This window comes from Nycticebus coucang, chromosome 12 (assembly GCF_027406575.1).
Source record: "Nycticebus coucang isolate mNycCou1 chromosome 12, mNycCou1.pri, whole genome shotgun sequence".
Taxonomy (NCBI): Eukaryota; Metazoa; Chordata; class Mammalia; order Primates; family Lorisidae; genus Nycticebus; species Nycticebus coucang.
The window spans coordinates 81,875,409-81,895,685 of NC_069791.1; the positions used below are offsets into that span (position 1 = coordinate 81,875,409).

General features: G+C 47.0%; 1 protein-coding gene and 1 non-coding gene across 5 annotated transcripts in view; both read right to left on the bottom strand.

The window, feature by feature from the left end:
- SRCAP (Snf2 related CREBBP activator protein) overlaps positions 1–20,277 on the bottom strand; it is a 42,704-nt gene that overhangs the window by 15,405 nt on the left and 7,022 nt on the right. For 2 of the 4 annotated variants that reach the window (XM_053555001.1, XM_053555002.1), the window contains exons 5-25: positions 17,451–17,636; positions 17,095–17,235; positions 15,907–16,129; positions 15,514–15,791; positions 14,759–14,852; positions 14,539–14,628; positions 13,531–13,719; positions 13,112–13,440; positions 12,827–13,004; positions 12,410–12,546; positions 12,015–12,184; positions 11,681–11,873; positions 10,385–10,521; positions 10,108–10,294; positions 5,666–5,835; positions 4,930–5,195; positions 4,441–4,728; positions 3,206–3,370; positions 2,742–2,927; positions 2,265–2,531; positions 427–1,931 (exon numbers count right to left, since the gene is read on the bottom strand). In XM_053555001.1, coding sequence (XP_053410976.1) covers positions 427–1,931; positions 2,265–2,531; positions 2,742–2,927; positions 3,206–3,370; positions 4,441–4,728; positions 4,930–5,195; positions 5,666–5,835; positions 10,108–10,294; positions 10,385–10,521; positions 11,681–11,873; positions 12,015–12,184; positions 12,410–12,546; positions 12,827–13,004; positions 13,112–13,440; positions 13,531–13,719; positions 14,539–14,628; positions 14,759–14,852; positions 15,514–15,791; positions 15,907–16,129; positions 17,095–17,235; positions 17,451–17,636 — 5,379 coding nt within the window. The remainder of the gene's footprint in view (positions 1–426; positions 1,932–2,264; positions 2,532–2,741; positions 2,928–3,205; positions 3,371–4,440; positions 4,729–4,929; positions 5,196–5,665; positions 5,836–10,107; positions 10,295–10,384; positions 10,522–11,680; positions 11,874–12,014; positions 12,185–12,409; positions 12,547–12,826; positions 13,005–13,111; positions 13,441–13,530; positions 13,720–14,538; positions 14,629–14,758; positions 14,853–15,513; positions 15,792–15,906; positions 16,130–17,094; positions 17,236–17,450; positions 17,637–20,277) is intronic. The other 2 variants (XM_053555003.1, XM_053555004.1) reach the window with 2 other exon arrangements.
- Positions 14,941–15,069, bottom strand: LOC128563005 (small nucleolar RNA SNORA30/SNORA37 family). The gene has a single exon (XR_008373682.1). It is a non-coding gene; the product is annotated as a small nucleolar RNA SNORA30/SNORA37 family (small nucleolar RNA).

The following is a 20,277-nucleotide window of genomic DNA, read 5'->3' on the forward strand; positions in this document are numbered from 1 at the left end:
AACCAGAACATTTCCACCAGCAATGAAAATTGTATATAACCTTTAGAGTTTATTTACTGGGCTAGCTTCCTTATCTGTAAAATTGAGCAATTATATGCCAACACTAACTCAAAAGAGTAACCAAGAACTAGAGACCACTGGTAACAAAAAGGCCTTCACCATACCAGTGATTAATACTTGTAAAAGCACATTTTGTCCTCAACGACCCCAGTGAGAAAAGCAGACATGGCTTATTATTCCTGTTTTATAGATGACAACAGGCCCAAGAAAGAGGACTTGTCCAAATGTTACTTAAGTATTTAGTCTGTAACATTAGGCTTTATAATTTGCCAAGTTAAAAATGACAATATTGTGTTCTCTTCACTCTATCAAAACTCCAAAGAAACTCAACTTCTGTTCCCTCTCCTTTGAGGAAATAAAACTTACCAGATAGAAAGGGGAACGAGGTGGTGGGGGGGGCTGGCGTCGAGGCCGGGGGCCACTGAACGAGGTAGCAGTGGAGGGAGGGCTGGGGGGACCAGAGCGCAAGGTCAGTGTCTCAGGCTCATCCTTGGGAACAGGAAGCCGGGATACCATGGTGACAGGCAAAGGAGCAGCGCCAGATGCCGAAACCACAAGGGAAGATGCCTGGGAAGCTGGGGCCTGTGTTGAGGCTGGGGCCAGCGCCAGGGTTTGAGCTGTAGCAGGGCCCAGGCTAGGCCCTGGAACTGGGGCAGGACTCAAGGTCAGTGTTTGCACTGAAGCTGGGGCCAGGAGTGAAGCAGATGACGATGCTGGAGCCAAAGTCAGCGTGTGAGCTGGGGCTGGGCCCATTGGAGAAGCTGGAGCCAGAGTGGGTACTGGAGCCAGAGACAGCGTCTGAGTTGGACCCAGTGGTGGTCCTGGTGCCAAAGACAGTGTCTGGGCTGGAGTTGGTACCAGGGATGATGCTGGAGTCAATGATAATGTCTGAGTTGGAAAGGGCCCCTGGGAGTTCCCTGTTCCCAAAGAGAGTGTCTGAGATGGAGATGAACCACCAAGAGTGGGTGCTAAAGCTGGGGCAAGGGCCAGTGTCTGCGAAGAAGCCAGGCTTGGGAGAGGTGATGAAACTGGGGCTGGTACCATAGTTTGAGTTGATGATGGAGCCAACACAGGAGTTGGAGCTGGCACCAGTGAAGAAGCTGAGGCTAACGGGGTTCCTGGAGTAGACGATGGAGCCATAACTGGAACTGGAGTCTGCGATGAAGCCAGGACAGGAGCAGGACCTGGCGATGGTGCTAGAACTGGAAGGGGAGCCAGAGGAGGAGCTGGAGAAGGAGCCAGGATTGCTGTCTGTGGAGCCACCATAGGAGCCAGAGAAGTGGCTAGAGCCTGAGATGCAGAAGGCGCTGGAGCCAGAAGGGAAGCCTGAGCTGGAGCTGGATTTGGAGCTGCTGGAAAAGGACTGGCCAGAGCTGAAGCTGGCACCAGGACAGGTGAGCATGCTGGGGCCACAGTTGAGTTCAACCCTGGCACATGTGAAGAAGTGGGAGCCAACAACAGAGGGTGACCAGGTGGTGTCTGAGATGAGGACAGGGATGGAGCTGAGGCCAAACCTAGAGTCAAGGTTGACGCTGATGGAGAAGCTCCAGCTGGTGCCAAAGGAGATCCAGAAGCCACTGTAACAATAGGCGCCAGTGTTGGAGTCACGTTGGTCAAGACACCTGGGCCTGAAGCCGAAACAGGCAAGGTGGTTGAGATGGGTATGGTGAGTGGAGCTGAGGCTGGGACAGGAAGTGTGGTGGGGACAGAGATGGAGAGTGAAGATGACACTGGGATTGAGACTGTAGAGGACACAGGACTAGCAAGGGAAGAGTTGGGAATTGGCATTGGAGAAGAGGCTGGCACAGGGAGAGAGGATGGCACATGGAGAGGAGAAGAGATGGCCAAGGGAGCAGCTCCAGGTGTAGAAGCTGTGGAGACAAGAGGATAAGTTAGCCCCAGATTCTTTCCCTAATCCTCATGCTACTCTGTCCCACCTTTTCCTTATCCCCAAGCTTCCTTCATTTCCCAGAAAGCGTTCACTCCCACAACATGAGGTCAAAAATCCAAGGAACGTGAAAACATTTTCTTCTCCAAAATCCCAACAAATATACTTTGGAATTAGGTCAACCCAGTTCTGAGGCTCCCTACAAATCAAGGCAGTACACTGATAATGAAGGGATCTACTACTAAGAAACCCTGAGGCCACCCCGTATCATCTCTGTTCCTAGCAAAAATTTCTGGCCTCAGCCACCTGGACTTACCACTGACTTCAGGTGAAGGACTGTGGACCAGTTTGAGAAGAGGCCTCACCAGAGTCGGTGTAGGTATGGGAGCCCGCGCAGTACCCAGAGTAGGGGTGGGTAGCCGGCCAGGGGTTAATGTGGGGCGTGGAGTCAACACAGCTGGAAGCCCAGAGCTCGCAGGTCGAGGTGCTGGGGCCAATGGTGGAACAGGAGTCAATCCATCCCGAGGGGCTTGTCTCACTACAATCTTCACCACGCCTGTGTTATTCACCATGGTTGGTGGCACTGTAAAAGAAAGCTACTTTGAGTGGAAGGTAAAAAAAAAAAAGTCCCAAAGGATGGAAAAAGTCCAAGGGCAGGTGGCAGCAGAACAGATATTGGAGATACTGGCAAGTGAAAACACTGAGAAGGCTGGACAGACAGTAGCCCCCAGGGCATGCCTGGAAGGACCAAGGCCAGCAAGGGCTAAGTAAATAGGAAGGCCAGGAGCCTCACCCTGGTTAGCAGCAAGCGGAAGGCTGAGGCCAGTGGGGGCAGGGGTGGTGCTGGGGGTCGAAGAAGGCAGCACAGAGACAGGGGTAGGGCCAGGGGTCGGGGCCACGGCCTGGATGAGGGCCACATGGGCAGGCTGGCTGATGAGGTGGTGCTGCCCCCCTGCTGACACCAGGTGCACCACATTCCCTGGGTTAAGGGAAGAGAGAAAGAAAGAGAAGCAGCTATCAGCCAGAGAAGGGTGCAGAGGCATGGCAAGAAAAAAGGAAAAGAACAGAGAGGAAATATTTTCTCTAGAGTATGACCTCTTCCTTATCTTTATCAAAAGACCCCTCTAATCATTCCCCTTAGCCCTACCCATCAAAAGACAGAGAAAGAAATAAAGGCTGACAGCTAAAAAGAGCCACAAAAACAAAGGGACAGGGAAGAGGAGGAAAAAGGCAGCACAGGGGATGGGTTTTACCTACTTTGCAGCGGGCGGGGCTGCCCCACGGCAAGTTGGCGCACCTGGGCACCAGTCAAAGTCAGCTTGTTGCCCTGGATTTGGAAGGTGAGAGGTTTGCTTCCCCCTGTATTAGCTACTGGACGTTGTGCCAGTGAGGCCAGCTGCCCAATGCTGACCACTTCACCTGCTACGAACAGAGAAAGCCTCATTATACACAGGCCACCCTGCCTGATGCCACCTCAAAGACCCCTAGGAAGCTCACACCTCTTCCCCACCAAGTGTCCAGCTCCTACATTCCCCATAATTTACCACATCCCAACAATCTCACCCTCCATCTACAGACTTTGAGTTTTGATGCGCTACTCCTAATTAGACTTGTTTGGCTAGCAATCTCCTTTACATCCTGTAAGGGCCTGCCACCAGACTGAGCACACACACCCCCCTCCTACCCCCCAGGTCTATGCTGCCCTTTTATCCCAAGTAATTTTCTACTGCCGGGCTTCCCACTACTTACCTAAATGTCATCTCCCTATGTGAATTCTTTCAAGGCTCTTAACAACTTATAGACGTTTGGCAAAACCCCTGCCTAGAATTTTTGTTTTTTTGAGACAGTCTTTTTTTTTTTGTAGAGACAGTCTCACTGTACCGCCCTCGGGTAGAGTGTCATGACGTCACACGGCTCACAGCAACCTCCAACTCTTGGGCTTTCGCGATTCTCTTGCCTCAGCCTCCCGAGCAGCTGGGACTACAGGCGCCTGCCACAACGCCCGGCTATTTTTTTGTTGTTGCAGTTTGGCCGGGGCTGGGTTTGAACCCGCCACCCTCGGCATATGGGGCCGGCGCCCTACTCACTGAGCCATAGGCGCCGCCCTTTTGAGATAGTCTTAATATGTTGCCCTCAGTAGAGTGCCATGGCATCTACTGAGGTTGTCACAGCAACCTCAAACACTTGGGCTTAAGCAATTCTCTTGCCTCTGCCTCCCAAGTAGCTGGGATCACAGATACCTGCCACAATGCCTGGCTATTTTTTGGTTGTAGTTGTCACTGTTGTTTGGGAGGCCTGGGCTGGATTTGAACCCACCAGCTCTGGTGTTATGTGGCTGGCTCCCTAGCCACTGTGTTACAGGCACCAAGTTGACCTCCCTAGAATTTGAGCTTTTCTTTTTTTTTTTCTCCTGAACTTTTCTTCTCCAATTCCCTGGCATATACACCTTCCTCCCATCTCAAGTTCCTAACCATAGAGTCTCGGAAACTCACAGGGCAAGCGAGCCTGCATATCAGGAGACAGAATGAGGCGCTGTGGTGCAGGAGTCGGAGCTGGTACTGCCGTGGTGGTAGCACTCACTGTGGTGGTAGACGTGGTGGTGGCAGCAGGAGGAGGGAAGGTATAGCCTGGTGGCACTGTTAGGGGTTTCAACAGGCTAGAAGAACCTGGAGGTGGGGCTGGACTCAGGCGAACTGGGGCAGGTGGCACTGGCTTCAGGGATAGGGTTGGTGTGGGAGGCCGTGAAGTCCCACTCAGGACTCCCAGTGAGGATGGCAACACTGTAGACACAAAGTAGACACCTGTCAGATATACCCTGACTAAAGCGTTAGCCTGGTCCCAGAAGCCTCCATACTCTTAGCCCATCAAACAGCACACCTCAATTCCCAACCCGGCTCCCCTTTAATTTCACTACTTCTTCCCCAGTTTAAATAACCTTTTTGAAGCACCACCTATCATCTTTGGCACCCTTTTCAACTTACCCGGGGGGAGAGGACTGCTGTTTGGCTGCAGTGGAGGCAAGAGAACAGGACCAGGAGGCCTGGCTGCAGGAATAAGGGGGAGCCCAGCAGGTGAGGCTGACACCATCAGTGGTGCTGGTAGCACGGAGGGGATTGGGCCAGGGGTGGGCTGGGCTGAGAATTCAGAGCCTGAAGAGGGTCGAACTGGGACAGGACCGAGGGGCATCCGTGGGCTGTTCACCACCACCACCGTTCGGCCTTCTTGCTTAGGTACTGGCTGCAGCATCCTATGAGGAAAAATCAAGGGGGTAGATAGGTAGGGAAAGAGAATAAGGAATAAGAGAAAGGAAGAAAGAAGATGATGCAAAAAGATTATAAAAGCAAATGGGGGAAAGGAAAGAGAGCCAAAAGAGAAAGAGGGAAAGAAATTTGAGATAATCAGAAAGCACCAAGCAGAGAGAAAGGGAAAAGGAAATTAGTCACAAACACAGAAGCCTATCCCAGAACCCTCATATAATTATTCTTTCTCCCCCATCCCTCTATACCAGTGGTTCTCAATCTTCCTAATGCCGTTGCCCCTTAATATAATACCTGTGGGTTGTGACAGGTTGAGAACTGCTGCTCTATACTATCTGTACCCATCCCACGTAAACATTCTAGCCTAGCCTCTTAGCTCTTTTCTTGATACCCTAATCCCTCCAGCCAGATGTAGCCACTTTTTCTTGGAACCCATCCTCTTATTCCTTAGTCCTGGTACCTGTTGACCTTCATCTTGACTGGCTTGGGCCGGGGTGGGGGGTCAGGAGCAGTAGCAACCTCTAGTAGTACCCGGCGTGAGAGGCGGTGCCGGGGCAAAAATGTGTCTGCCTCATATCGTGAAACACGACCCTCCAGGCCAACAAGGTCAAAACGACCCATGTCTATCCGCTGCCACAAGAAAGAAACATAAGCATGGTGTCAAAGATACCAATTTTGCAATGATTTCTTAGAGATGACATAAAAAGCATGGGCAATGAAAGAAAAAACAGATTAACTAGACTACAACAAAATATAAAAATTTGTACATCTAAGAACACTATCAATAGTGAAAATGTAATAGGACAAGGTATTTATTTCCAACTCATACATATAAGGGATTAATTTCCAAAGTACATAAAAACTCCCACAGCTCAATAACAGAAAAGCCATATATATATATTTTTAGAGACAGAGTCTCATTTTGTCGCCCTCAGTAGAATGCCATGGCATCACAGTTCACAGCAAACTCCAGCTCTTGGGCTTAGGCGATTCTCTTGCCTCAGCCTCCTGAGTAGCTGGGACTACAGGTGCCCGCCTATTTTTTTGTAGCAGTTTGGCCGGTGCCAGGTTCGAACTCGCCACCCTCAGTATATGGGACCGGCGCCCTACCCACTGAGCCATAGGCACCATCGGAAAAGCCCCATTAAAAAAAAAGAAATCAGCAAAAAGTCTTCAACAGATTATTTCTCCAAAGAAGATTAACACAAGCCAGGTACAGTGGCTCATGCCTGTAATCCTAGTAAACTGGCAGGCCAAGGCAAGAGGATTGCTTGAGACCAAGAATTCAAGGCCAGACTGTGCAACATAATAGCAAAACTCCCACTCTACAAAAAAATAGAAAATTGGCTGGGTGCCTGTAGCTCAGTGGCTAGAGCGCCAGCCACATACACCGGAACTGGCGGGTTCGAACCCAGCCTGGGCCTGTCAAACAACAATGACAACTACAACCAAAAAATAACTGGGCATTGTGGCAGGCGCCTGTAGTCCCAGTTACTTGGGAGGCTGAGGCAAGAGAATCTTAAGCCCAGGAGTTGAAGGTTGTTGTGATGCCACAGCACCCTACTGAGGGCAATCTGAGACTCTGTCTCAAAAAAAAAAAAAGAAAGAAAATAATTTACCTAGGCATGGTGGCATGTACCTGTAGTCCTACCTACTAAGGAGGTTGAGGCAGGAGGATTGGTTGAGCCCAGGGGTTTGAGATTGCAGTGAACTATGCTGATAACACTGCACAATGGCCCAGGCAACAGAGCAAAACCCTGTCTCAAGGCTCAGTGCCCATAACACAATGGTTATGGAGTTAGCAACATACACCAAGGCTGGCGGTATCGAATGCATCCTGGGCTAGCTAAACAACAACGACAACCGCAACCCAGGTGTTGGCTCAGTGCCTGTGGCTCAAGTGGCTAAGGTGCCAGCCACATACACCTGAGCTGGCGGGTTCAAATCCAACCCGGGCCTGCCAATCAACAATGATGGCTGCAACCAAAAAATAGCCGGGCGCTGTGGTGGGCGCATGTAGTCCCAGCCACTTGGGAGGTGGAGGCAGGAGAATCGCTTGAGCCCAGGAGTTTGAGGTTGTCAACAGCTCTGTCTCAAAAAAACAAACAAAAAATAGCCAGGTGTTGTGGCAGGTGCGTGTAGTCCCAGCTACTTGGGAGGCTGAGGGAAGAGAATCCCTTAGCCCAAGAGATGGTGATGCCACAGCACTCTAGCGAGGGCAACAAAATAAAAACCAGTCTCAAAAAAAAAAAAAAACCTGTCTCAAAAAAAGACCAAATAAAATAAAACCCCACAAATAACCAGTAACCACATGAAAAAACACTAATCATTAATTCTTAGGGAAATACAAATCAAACCATAATAAAATGCCACTTTACACCTATTAATATAGCTGTGACAACAACAAATGAATAGGTGTTAGCAAAGATACGGGAGAATTAGAACCCTGGACATTGCTGATAGGAGTGTAAAATGATTAGCTGCTAGGGAAAACAAAATGGTAGTTCTTCAAAAATTTAGAAGTGGAATTACCATATAATACACAATTCCACTTTTGAATATATAACCAAAATTGAAACAACTCAAAGAATATTTGTACACCCATGTTCACAGCAGTTATTATTTCACAATAGTCAAAAGATGAAAACAACCCACATATCTATTGATAGTAATGAATAAACAAAATTTGATACAGGTTCTCCTGGTCTCACAATGGAGTTATGTCTAATAAGACACTATAAGTCAATAATGCATTTAACACCCTAATGAGCCCATCATAAAGTAAAGAAATCATAACCATTATTAAGTCCAGATCCTCCTCAATTTATAATAGGGTTGGCTGGACTTGATGGCTCACGTATATAATCCTAGCACTTTGGGAGACCGAGATGTACAGATTGCTTGAGCTCAGGAGTTCAAGACCAGCCTGAGCAAGGGCAAGACCCCACCTCTAAAAATAGCAGGGAGTTGTGGCGGACGCCTGTAGTCCCAGCTACTTGGGAGGCTAAGACAAGAGAATCGCTAGAGGCCAGGAATTTGAGGTTGCTGTGAGTTATGAAGCCACAGAACTCTACCAAGGGCAACATAGTGAGACTGTCTCCAAAAAAAATAAAATAAAATACAATAAAATTTTTACAATAGGGTGACATCCCAATAAATTCACAATACAGGGTGGTTCCTGTAGCTCAAGTGGCTAAGGCACCAGCCACATACACCAGAGCTGGCAGGTTCGAATCTGGCCCAGGTTTGCCAAACAATGACAACTACAACCAAAAAATGGCCAGGCGTTGTGTAGTCCCAGCTACTTGGGAGGCTGAGGCAAGAGGATTGTCTAAGCCCAGGAGTTAGAGGTTGCTGTGAGCTGTGACGCCACAGCACTCTACCGAGGGCGATAAAGGCCTATGTTTTTACCAAAAAAAAAAAAAAAAGGAAATTCTGACACATGCTACAAATATTGATGAATCTTAAAGACATTATGCTAAGGGAAATAAGCCATAATTCCATTTATATGAAGTAACTAGAAGAGTCAAATTCCTAGAAACAGAAAGTAGAATGACAGATGCAGAGGATGAGAGGAAGACAGAATGGACAGTTATTATTTAATGAATATATAGAGCTTCAGTTTGAGAAGATTGAAAACTTCTAAGATGGATTATGATAGTTGCACAAGAATATAAATGTATTTGATGCCATTGAACTATACACTTAAAAAAATGGTTAAAATGGTAAATTGGGGCCAGGCACAGAGGCTCAGGCCTGCAATCCCAGCACTCTGGGAGGCCCAGGACGGTAGCTTGCCTGGGCTCATGGGTTCAAGATCAGCCTGAGGAAGAGCAAGACCCAGTCTCTAAAAATAGCCAGGCACTGTGGCAGGCACCTGTAGTCCCAGCTACTTGGGAGGCTGAGGCAAGAGAATCACTTGAGCCCGAGAGTTTGAGGTTGTGAGCAATGACGCCAGGGCATTCTACCTGGGAGCATCAAAGTCAGACCATCTCAAAAACAAACAAACAAAACAAATCACATAGCTAGAAAACAATGAAACTAGGGCAACAGCATTGAAATAGGGAAACAGTATTGAGGAAGGAGTAAGGATCAAAAAGGTCAGACCCTCGTCTAAAAGAAAAGAAATACATGGGTGGCACCTGTGGCTCAGTGGTAGGGCGCTGGCTCCACATACCAAGGGTGATGGGTTCGAACCCGGCCCCGGCCAGCTAAAACAGCAGTGGCAACTACAACAAAAATAGCAGGGCGTTGTGTCAGGCGCCTGTAGTCCCAGGTACTCAGGCGGCTGAGACAAAAGAATCGCCCTAGTCCAAGAGCTGGAAGTTGCTGTGAGCTGTGACACCACAGCACTCTAGGTGACAAAGTGACACTGTCTCCAAAAAAAAAAAAAGCATTTTACAAGGGTACACGTGAGGGCAGCACCTGTGGCTCAGTGAGTAGGGTGTTGGCCCCATATACCGAAGGTGGTGGGTTCAAACCCAGCACCAGCCAAACTGCAACAAAAAATAGCTGGGCATTGTGGCAGGCGCCTGTAGTCCCAGCTACTTGGGAGGCTGAGGCAAGAGAATCGCCTAAACCCAGGAGTTGGAGGTTGCTATGAGCTGTGATGCCACAGCACTCTACCAGGAGTGATAAGGTGAGACTCTGTCTCTTAAAAAAAAAAAAAAGGGTACACATGAAACTTACTAAATATAGAATATAAATGTTTCAACACAATAACAAAGAAAATGCCATGAAGGCTATGTTAACCAGTTTGATGAAAATATTTCAAATTGTATATAAAAGCAGTACATGGTACCCCATGATTGCATTAATGTACACAGCTATGATTTAATAAAAAAGAAAAAAAGAAAAAAAAAAGAGATACAGGATTGAGTAACTTTGAGAGCAACTACTTACCTGAAGGGGATGGACATCAGTGGCCCTTAGTACCAGAGAAGCGGTGCTAAAGCAGATGCCTGGGGTAATGAAGGGGGAGGTAACAGGTCGAGGGTCAAACAGATTAGGATGATTGCAGACTTTTCGCAACTGCATCAAAATGTTGATGACACTCATGAAATGGCCTGTGGCTAGTGTCTCCTTAGTTCTGGGGAGAGAAGAAAAATAAATAAGACATTCTCACAGCTACTTCCACTACAATCTAGGGTCCCTGGGCCTACCCCCAGTCCTCCCTTACGTGGTTTGTGCCATGAAGTCATCGTAGAGACAGCGTTGGCGCTTGGAGAGCCGGCAGCGGATAACATGCTCGTACTTTTTGGGCATCTGCTTCTCAACATCCACCTTAACTCTGCGCAGCAAAAAAGGCCGCAAAACCTAGAAGAAAATAAGCAAGAGGCTGACAGGAGAATGTGAGCAGCAAGTCCCAGCCTAGCCCCTCTAGCTGGGTCTTGGCCTGATGAACACTGCCTTAACCCATCAGCAAACACTCATGAAGCCATGCATCATACCATGCCAGATACCAATCACACAGCTGAATCAACTGAAATCACTCTTTTCAAGGAACCTGCTATTGTTATCGGTTAAGAAGACAAATAGAAAGATAATGGTAACAGAACATATCAAGTAATATAAGGAAGCACTAACAGCAAGCCAACTATGCAGAAGAGATGACTTAACTACATTTTGAGAAGTTAATAAATTTATAAGATTATGAAAATAAATTGAGAAGCTGAGAACAAAAATTGTGGGCTTGATAGAGAAAACTAAAGGCAAATCTGTAATCTCAGGAGATAAAATCTGATAGGATATAGTTATCAATGTCTATAGTGACATGGAAGGAATGGAGATAAATGAAGTAAGAGTAGTTAAGAAAGATTCCTTGGCTTCCAGCTTTGTTTACCAAATGAGTGTGACTGATCAAGATGAAGTAGCAATAACAGACTATGAGGCCAGGGATGTTTGGCTTAGAACATAGTGAGCTCAAGAGAAAAACTTCCAATTAGGATATCAAACCAGAAACTTAAGAGTTCTAGTGATCTAGAAAGTCAAGGAATTAAAAAAAAAATTGGAGAGTCATTATATCACAGGAAACAGTCAAAGCCTTAGAAACGAGTATGCCTATGAGATGGAGATTGAGAAGACAAAAAAGTAAAGATCAGAATGGTGAAAGATGTTACTTAAAAGCTGGACAAAGAAGGAGCAGCCAAAGAAGACCAAAAGGTTGGGGAGAGATGAACACACCAAAAACATGAAGTTGAAGAAGCCCAGGTAAAGATAAATCCAAGCAGGGGCTGATCAGCAGTATCCTTCTACTCAAAGAAAATAAGGACAAAGACATCATCATTAAAGAAAATGAACAGAATAATGACTAAGATGAAGTCACTCAACCTGGGAAGGGACTAGTCACTAGAACACTGTAATTTGACAACTGGGTGCAGTCAGCCTAGCTCTGACTACCTCTTCCTACAGGTTTTCTGGTTTCCCTTAGTTCCTTGATATTCCCAATAACTTGACAAACTGTTGCAGACCCTACCTTGTGGAGGCGTTTGACTAGACCTTCATTATACTCTTGGCTGCCCTCAATCATGCCAGTAAGGGGGTTAGAGAACCATTCCTTGAACTCGCGATGAGACTGGAAGACATGGGGCATCAAAAAGTGCATCAAGGACCACAGCTCCATGAGGCTATTCTGCAAAGGAGTTCCTGTCAGGAGCAGGCGCCTCTGGCTGCAAAGAGACAGAGGGAATCAAAGGGAAGATGATAAGCAAGGGCACAACCTTGCAAGCATTCTGATATACTCCTCAACCCAGGCAACCCGTTCTTTAGGCCAAGTCAACCTTCCCGCAAATCCCCATCTCCATCTCTACCTGTTGAAGTTCAACAGTGACTGCCAGCGCTGTGACTTGAAGTTCTTGATGTTCTGAGCTTCGTCCAAAATAAGATAACGCCAGTTCTTACGGCGGAAGGCCTGGTGGTCCTGCAGCACCAACTTGTAAGATGTGATACACACATGGAAGGCATTGGGCTTGGTCCAGCCCTGAGGGATCAGAGAGAAAAAGTAAGCAGACAGAAGAAAAAAAAGAGAACAAAAGGAAGACATGCTACAGTCATCAAAGGACACAAATCAGGTTGGAAGAAAAGACGAAGTCCCATTAGAAGAATGGAGTAAAAGAAAGGGGAGAGAAAGAAACTCAATCTGAGGAAAGGGTCTAAAAATAAGGGAGGCATCAATGGGAAGAAGTGACCACATAGAAGACCGAACCTGCCGCTTGAGCTTCCTCTCTTTCTGAGCTCCATAATAAGTGAGGATTTTAAAGCTGGGGCACCAACGTTTCAGCTCCATCTCCCAGTTCAACATCACACTGGTGGGAACAATGATTAAATGGGGACCCCAGTTACCTGTTCAGCAGAAGAATAACAGATGGTAAGGAAATGCAAACTTCATGGTTCTGGTTCCTCAGGTTTAATCTTGATCACCATTTGCCCTTCTAACAGACCTTCCTAAGAATCCTAGCCCTTATGCTGTCCTCTCTATACAGTTACTGACCAGAGTCAATGAAGCCACTAAGACAGCACAAGATAGCAAGTATTTCACCTTCCTGCAGCTCGAGTTACAACTAAATAAGATGCCCAGGGAGCTGGCCAAGAAGGCCCAAGAGGAAGAGCCCTACATAGTTACCTTTCTCACAAGCCAAGTGGGCAAGCAGGGAGATGGTCTGGATTGTCTTCCCAAGCCCCATCTCGTCAGCAAGAATGCCATTAAGCTTCTTCTCATACATAGTAACTAACCAGTCCAGCCCAATGTGTTGGTATTCCCGGAGCTGGCCTCGCAAAAGTAGGGGGATGGGTGTCTTCACCTAGCAGGGAGGAAAAAAGAAGATGATTGTACAATTTAAGTATCTGTCACTAGGAAAGAAGAAAGTCAAGATATAAGAAAAGTAGAGGTTAGAGCCTGGGGAAATACCTGGGTAGTGGCCAAAGTGTAACCCTTGGGCTGGAGACTTTCCGCTGCTGCAGCGATGTCAGTTATTTCTTTCTTAGGGCCCAGAGTGGTGGTAGGGCCTGGCGTGGGCGGCCCGCTGCCAGCATCTGCCTCACTCTGCTCTTCATCACGGGCAAGCAAGTACTCCACTCCAAAATCATCCTCTTCCTCCTCGTCCTCATCCGCTTGGCTCTGTGATTGGGTATCCTGAGAAGCATCAGACTCAGATTCATCTGATTCTGAACTCCCACTTGTTTCTTGCTCCTCTGAATGCTCATCTTCCTCATTCTCACTCTGGTCTTCAGCAGAGTCTAAAGCAAAAGACCAAGGGTTAGTGTTCACCATACCTGTTCCTCTAATGCCTACCCTCCCCAGCTCCAGCCTCATGACCACACATTCACCTGACTGACTGCTACTATCCTCCTGAGGAACCTCTTCAGCTTCTGCACCCCCTTCTGGTTCACAATCAGAGCTATCAGCATCAACCTCCTCATCTTCATCTTCTTCACTGCTCCCAGAGCCTAGGGCAGAGGCATCAGATGCATAGGCTCCTGGATACTGCTGCAGTAGCTCCTCCATAGATAGTTCACCTACAGAAGATATGAAGCATAAGCTTTTGGATTTTTTTGAGACAAAGATTCACTTTGTCACCCTCAGTACAGTGCCATGGGGTCATAGCTCACAACAACCTCAAACTCTTAAGCTCAAGTGATTCTCTTACCTCAGCCTCCCAAGTAGCTGGGACTATAAGCACCTGCCACAACGCCCAGCTATTTTTAGAGACAGGATCTCGCTCATTCTCAAGCTGGTCTCAAACCCATGAGCTCAGGCAAACCACCCACCTCAGCCTCCCACAGTGCTAGAATTACAGGCAAGAGCACAAAAGATAAGCTTTTGGTTGCTCTGAGGGAAGAGAAAGGAGAGATTTGAGTGGTAAACTGAACTGAGACTAGGATTCACTGCTAGGCTAAAGTCTCAGACAAGGCAGTGTTTACTTTTAGCACTAGCTACCAAAGCCAAAGCTAGTAGCTAGTGCTAAAAGTAAACACTGCCTTGTCTGAGACTTTAGCCCCACACATTAGCTAAAATATGGCATGTGAAGTGCCATCTTCTACTGGGAAGGACATCATCGACCTGCTAAACCTCCCTTTCAAGGTTCAGGTCAAATATTGCCAATATCTTCTTATCTTAGCTCCTCCTTTCTCTAAGGTCCCTTAACTTCGTTCAAACTTCCATCATAAATGCTTATCACTTTCTACTCAGGATTATTCATAAGAGTATGTTTTTATCATTAGAACTACAGTTCCTCCAGGGCAGATAAAAAGTATCTTATTCATTTCTTTATCCCTGGTACTCTGCACAGGGGAAACAACAAGGGGGTCCTCAGTAACATATGTCACGAATGTCACCTTCTCGAGCCAACTCGCTGAGCTCCATGGCATGATCCACCTCCCCTTCTAACTGCTCCTCAGCTGCTATGGTGTCCTCTTCATCCTCGGCTAGAAAAGGAGGAGGATAAATAGGAATGGATAAACAGTCAAAATGGAAGAGTTGAGAAAGCCTGAAAGGTTAGGTCCAGATAATTAATTCAAGGGTAAGGAGCAACAGGACAAAAAGAACAGGCCTGACCTTCATCCTCATTGGCAGTAAACTCTTCATCATCTTCATCAGGATGCCAAGGCTGTTTGTTTCGCTGTGTGACAGAGGAAGATGGGGGCTTTACCTGTATGGCAAAGGATAAAAAGGAGGAAGGAAGGCCTACGGTTAGAATGATAAAAGAAAGGCACAAAGTTAAGAAGTCACAGAATCATCTCTGTCCCATTGAGTGACAGTTGCCGCTGGTAGAGTCCCAGGGCAAAGAAGCCATCAAGGGTCTTCTCTCAGCACCAGCTACCAAATCCTGGCCCCATTGCCTCGGGGAGGACCTGTGAAAGTGCTAGGTAAGAAATAAAAGCCCCCAACACCATCCCACTCAGACATATGGACAGTGCACTTAAGTCTAAGAGAGGCTACAAGGTTACCATCCCTGCTCCCCAACTTCAAGTCAGTAAGGGAATCTTAGGGCCTTTTCACCAAAATGGAAAGCAAAGGACAAATCACATAGCAATTTAAAGACCACACAGCAATTTAAAGAATAAAGTATAATACGTTCTTGTACTAAAAAAAAACACATTCTTGTACTACGACACCAGAAACTGCCTTTACAGAATTCAGCTTGCCCCAAACCCAGATTCTTTACTCACTATCCCCAAATGAAAGCCCAATTGTCATTAACTAGAGAGAACTCCCCAAAAGCACAACTAACTTCACAGTCCAGAACTCAGCCTGGGAACCTCTCTTTCTGTTCCCACTCTGAACCCTCCCTCCACCCCTTCTGCCTATACCTCCAACACATGAGAGGACTCTTCTTCAGCACCTTCTTCAGGGCCATCTCTGGTATCACTATCACGAGATGAGGGTGTTCGAGAGGGGCTGGAAGACCCTCTCAGCAGCTGAGGGGGAAGGGAACGGAGCAGCTCTTCCAGTGGCAATTCTCCCTCACGTCGAAGTAGCTCAATCTCACGCCTCTGGGTCTCTGCATCATTGCCTTCCTGTTGTTCTTCAACCTCAATTGTCTCCTCATCATCCTCTTCCTCCTCCTCTTGGGGTTGGAAGTCCCCATCTATATCAGGAGAACAAGGTCACAAAGTCCACGGGCCCTGCAAGCCACAGGGTGGGTTTTTCAGCTCTGGAAAGGGTACATGGGCAAGAGTAACAGGGCCAAAGAGAACACACACCTTCATCATCTAGCCGGGAAGCAGGAGGTGGAGGACTGGAGGCAGCTGAGGAAGAGCCAAGGCAAGGGGAAGAGCCCGCTTTGCTAGAGGCTAATGGCTGATTGAGGCTTTGAGACAGAAGGTCTGAATACTTTTCAGTTTGCCCCACAATGAAGTCCAAATGCAGGTCTAGGGCTTTTTTGCGCTTTTCCTCAAGTCGGGACTGTTGTTTGAATTGCACCACCTGCCACAGTCATAAAAGGGACTAATCAAGACAACCATTTATTTATGTACTCTTTTACCCAACATTTAGGGAAGCCTCCTTTATGCCAGACCCTAGGTTGGCCTTTGAGGATGGATGAGCTAAATAACCTTAAGGGGTTCATAATTTAATGGGATGGTTCTGAGGAAAGCATAAAGGGAGTAAAAAGGATAAAAGAGCCAGCCTTGTTAGCCGCAGGTGGCTGGAGAAAATTTGCAATCTCGAGCTGGATCTTTTGTTTTTTTAAGAGATGGGGTCTCAATACATTACCAAGGCCTCAAAGTCCTGGGCTCTAAGCAATCCTCCTACCTCAACCTCCCAAGTAGCTAGGACTACAGGTGTATGCCATAGCATCCATCTAGAGCTAGATCTTAAAAGACAAGTGGGGGTGGGGGGGGAGACAAGTAAGTGTTCCTTAAGTGCAAATGATGAGAAAGGCATTCCCAGGACCACAAAAAGCATGTATAAGTGGCCAGGGATTTATAAAAGGCATTTTGAATGCAAGAGAAAAAAACTGAAAATAATGACAGAACCCAGGTAATACTTGAAAAATAATTACAACTTAATATACAGACATAGGGAACTTTGATGGCATTTAAGCAAGTAAATGGCACAAGTACATTTTAGGAAACACATGCTAACTGCCCTGCATACAATAGATGGCCTAGTGGAGTCAAAGAGTACTGTCAACAATCCCAAAGGCAGGGCCCAATTTTGCCACTAGGGTCTTTTCTTCCTCGCAGTACTCAAAAGGTTCAATGCAGAATATAACTATCATTTAGTTGCCTAAAATTATAAAATTTATTCCTGTAGATACTGGCAGAAGAAGAAAAAAAATGAAATTACAATATTCATTCTCTCAAGAAGTTAATCATTCATCACTACCATGCCATCCAACAACCTAATCAATCCCAGGCTATTTGTATTTCCCAATCTCTGCTGCTTACCTTCTCCACATTGCTCCAGAACTGCCTGACATCCTTGGCCATGGTGGAAGCAATTCGGCGTAGCTTGGCCTGCTCCTCCCTCCGGGCCCGTTCCTCTTTCTGCCGCTGCTCCTCATGGTGCCGGATCACCATGCGAACCACCTATGGGAATAAGACCCAATATGAAAACACACAAAGCCAGATCTCTCCACCCACCCACAGGCAAAGAAAATAATCAAGACCAAGAAGTCAGGGAAAATCAGAGTCTGCCTCTTAACACCTATACCGTTCTAAGAGATTCCCTTCCAATTAACTTACCCATCAAGGGAAAACAAACCTGAGAAGAAAACAGAAGGCGGAGCCACTTGCAGACATACCTTACGGGCAACACCCCGTTTCCAGCGGCGCTCCTGAGCAAAATCAGCAGAGAGCCACTGCATTTCTTCACACAGATAGTCCCAGTGGCCTTTAGGGCGGGGGGGCTCTGGCACCTTAGGCAACCTCTTCAGTGACCAGAAACCCTCCTTCCGCAGCTCAGCAATCCGAGTCTCAATCTCAGCCTCCTAATGAGGAAAAGCTAGGGTCAACCAACGGCCCCTGGACACATACTCCACCTGACTGCTGTGGCTTAATTCCTGAGCACTGACTGGACTGAGTGTTTTATGCTTGTGTTTAGTCCACACACCAATCCTACAAATAGGTATCATACTTTCTTCAGATGAAGAAAAAAGAAGGTCAGAGATTGAATGATTTGCCTGATATCATAGCTAGGAATCAGAACTAAGAATCAAAAAGATCTGAGGACACCAAACACCAGTTTTCAAACTCTTTCCATTATTTTGCACAATCCGCACACCTGATAGACATCAAGATTTAGGAAAACATATCCTAAGAGGAGCTTCCCAGAAAAGCAGGGAACAAATGCTTCCTACTTGACTCTAAATACAAGAGGTCATGATCACTGCTGAACTCTTAGACTACGTTCATGCTGTATTAAGCTTAGAAATACCCTAGAAGGCCAAATTTAAACAATCATGTTTCTGTTTAAAAAAAAACAAAACTATTTTTGGCTCAGTGCCTGTAGCTCAGTGGCTAGGGTGCCAGCCACATACACTGGAGCTGATGGGTTCAAACCCAGCCTGGGCCTACCAAACAACTCTACTGAGGGTAAAGACTCTGTTTAACAAAAATAAGAACAGGCTCAGCGCCTGTGCTCAGTGGTTAGGATGCTGGCCACATACACCGGGCCTGGCAGGTTCGAACCCAGCCTGGGCCTGCTAAACAACAATGACAACTACAACAAAAAAAAACAGCTGACGCTCGGCGCCTGTGGCTTAAGCGGCTAAGGCGCCAGCCACATACACCTGAGCTGGTGGGTTTGAATCCAGCCCAGGCCTGCCAAACAATGACGGCTGCAACCAAAAAATAGCCAGAAAAAAAAAAAAATAGCCAGGCATTGTGGCAGGCGCCTACAGTCCCAGCTACTTGGGAGGCTGAGGCAAGAGAATCACTTAAGCCCAGGAGTTGGAGGTTGCTGTGAGCTAAGATGCCACAGCATTCTACCCAGGGTGACAGCTTGAGACCCTGTCTCAAAAAAAAAAAGCTGGGCATTGTGGCGGGCGCCTGTAGTCCCAGCTACTTGGGAGGCTGAGGCAAGAGAATTGCTTAAGTCCAAGAGTTTGAGGTTGCTGTGAGCTGTGATGACACAGCACTCTACCCAGGGCGATAGAGTAAGACTGTCTCAAATAAACAAAAACAAAAAACCCTAAATCACACCTGTAATCCTAGCACTCTAGGAGCCAAGGCAAGACCTCGCCTCTAAAAATAGCCAGTCATTGTAGTGAGTGCCCTATGAGCTACTCAGGAGGCTGAGGCAAGAGATTTGCTTGAGCCCAAGAGTTTGAGGTTGATGTGAGATATGATGCCACAGCACTCTACCAAGGGTGACAAAGTGAGACTGTCTCAAAACACACACACACACACACACACACACACACACACACACACACACACACACACACACACACCCTAAATCAGAGGAAATGACAGCCAGAGCTGAGGCAGCAAAGTAAATGACATGACAAGAAAAAGCATGGGCTCAGTGCCTATAGTTCAAGCGGCTAAGGCACCAGCCACATACACCAGAGCTGGCAGGTTCGAATCCAGCCCGGGCCTGCCAAACGACGACCACTACAACCAAAAAATAGCTAGGCGTTGTGGTGAGCGCCTATAGTCCCAGCTACTTGGGAGGCTGAGGGAAGAGAATTGCTCAAGCCCAGGAGTTGGAGGTTGCTGTGAGCTGTGATGCCACTGCACTCTACCCAGGGCAACAGCTTGAGGCTCTTTCTCAGAAAAAAAAAAAAAAGAAAGAAAAAGAAAAAACATGAAGAACCAGTCATGGTGGCTTATGTCTATAATCCTAGCACTCTGGGAGACTGATGAAGGAAAACTGCTTGAGCTTGAGCTCAAATGGTCAAGACCAGCCTGAGCAAAAGCAAGACCCTGTGTCTAATAAAAAAAAAAAAAAAAAATTAGCCGCCTTGTGCTGGGCACCTGAAGTCCCTGCTACTTGGGAGGCTGAGGCAGGAGGACTGCTAAAACCCAGGAATTTGAAGTTATTTATTTTTTTTTTTTTGTGGTTTTTGGCCAGGGCTGGGTTTGAACCCGCCACCTACGGCATACGGGACCGGCGCCCTACTCCTTGAGCCACAGGCGCCGCCCGGAATCTGAAGTTATTATGAGCTAGGCTGACATATGGCACTCGAGCCTGGGGAAGAGTCAGACTCTGCCTCAAAAAGATAAACAAACATGAATATGAGGCCAGCAGCTCCCAAATTTGAGCAAGCACCAGAATCATCTCAACGGCTTTTTAAAACAGACTGCTGACCCCAACCCTAAGGTTTTATAAGGGTCACTGGAACAAGGTTACCAAGTATTTGCTTTTTTTTTTTTTTTTTTTGAGACAGTCTGACTATGTCACCCTCAGTAGAATGCCATGGCATCACAGCTCACAGGAACCTCAAATTCTTGGGCTCAAGCAATTCTCTTGCTTCACCTCCCAAGTAGCTAGGAGCACAGGCACCTGCCACTACACCCGGCTATTTTTTTGTTATAGTTGTCATTGTTGTTTTAGCAGACACGGCTGGGCTTGAACCCACCACCCTCGGTGCATATAGCCAGCACCGTAACCACTGTGCTACAAGC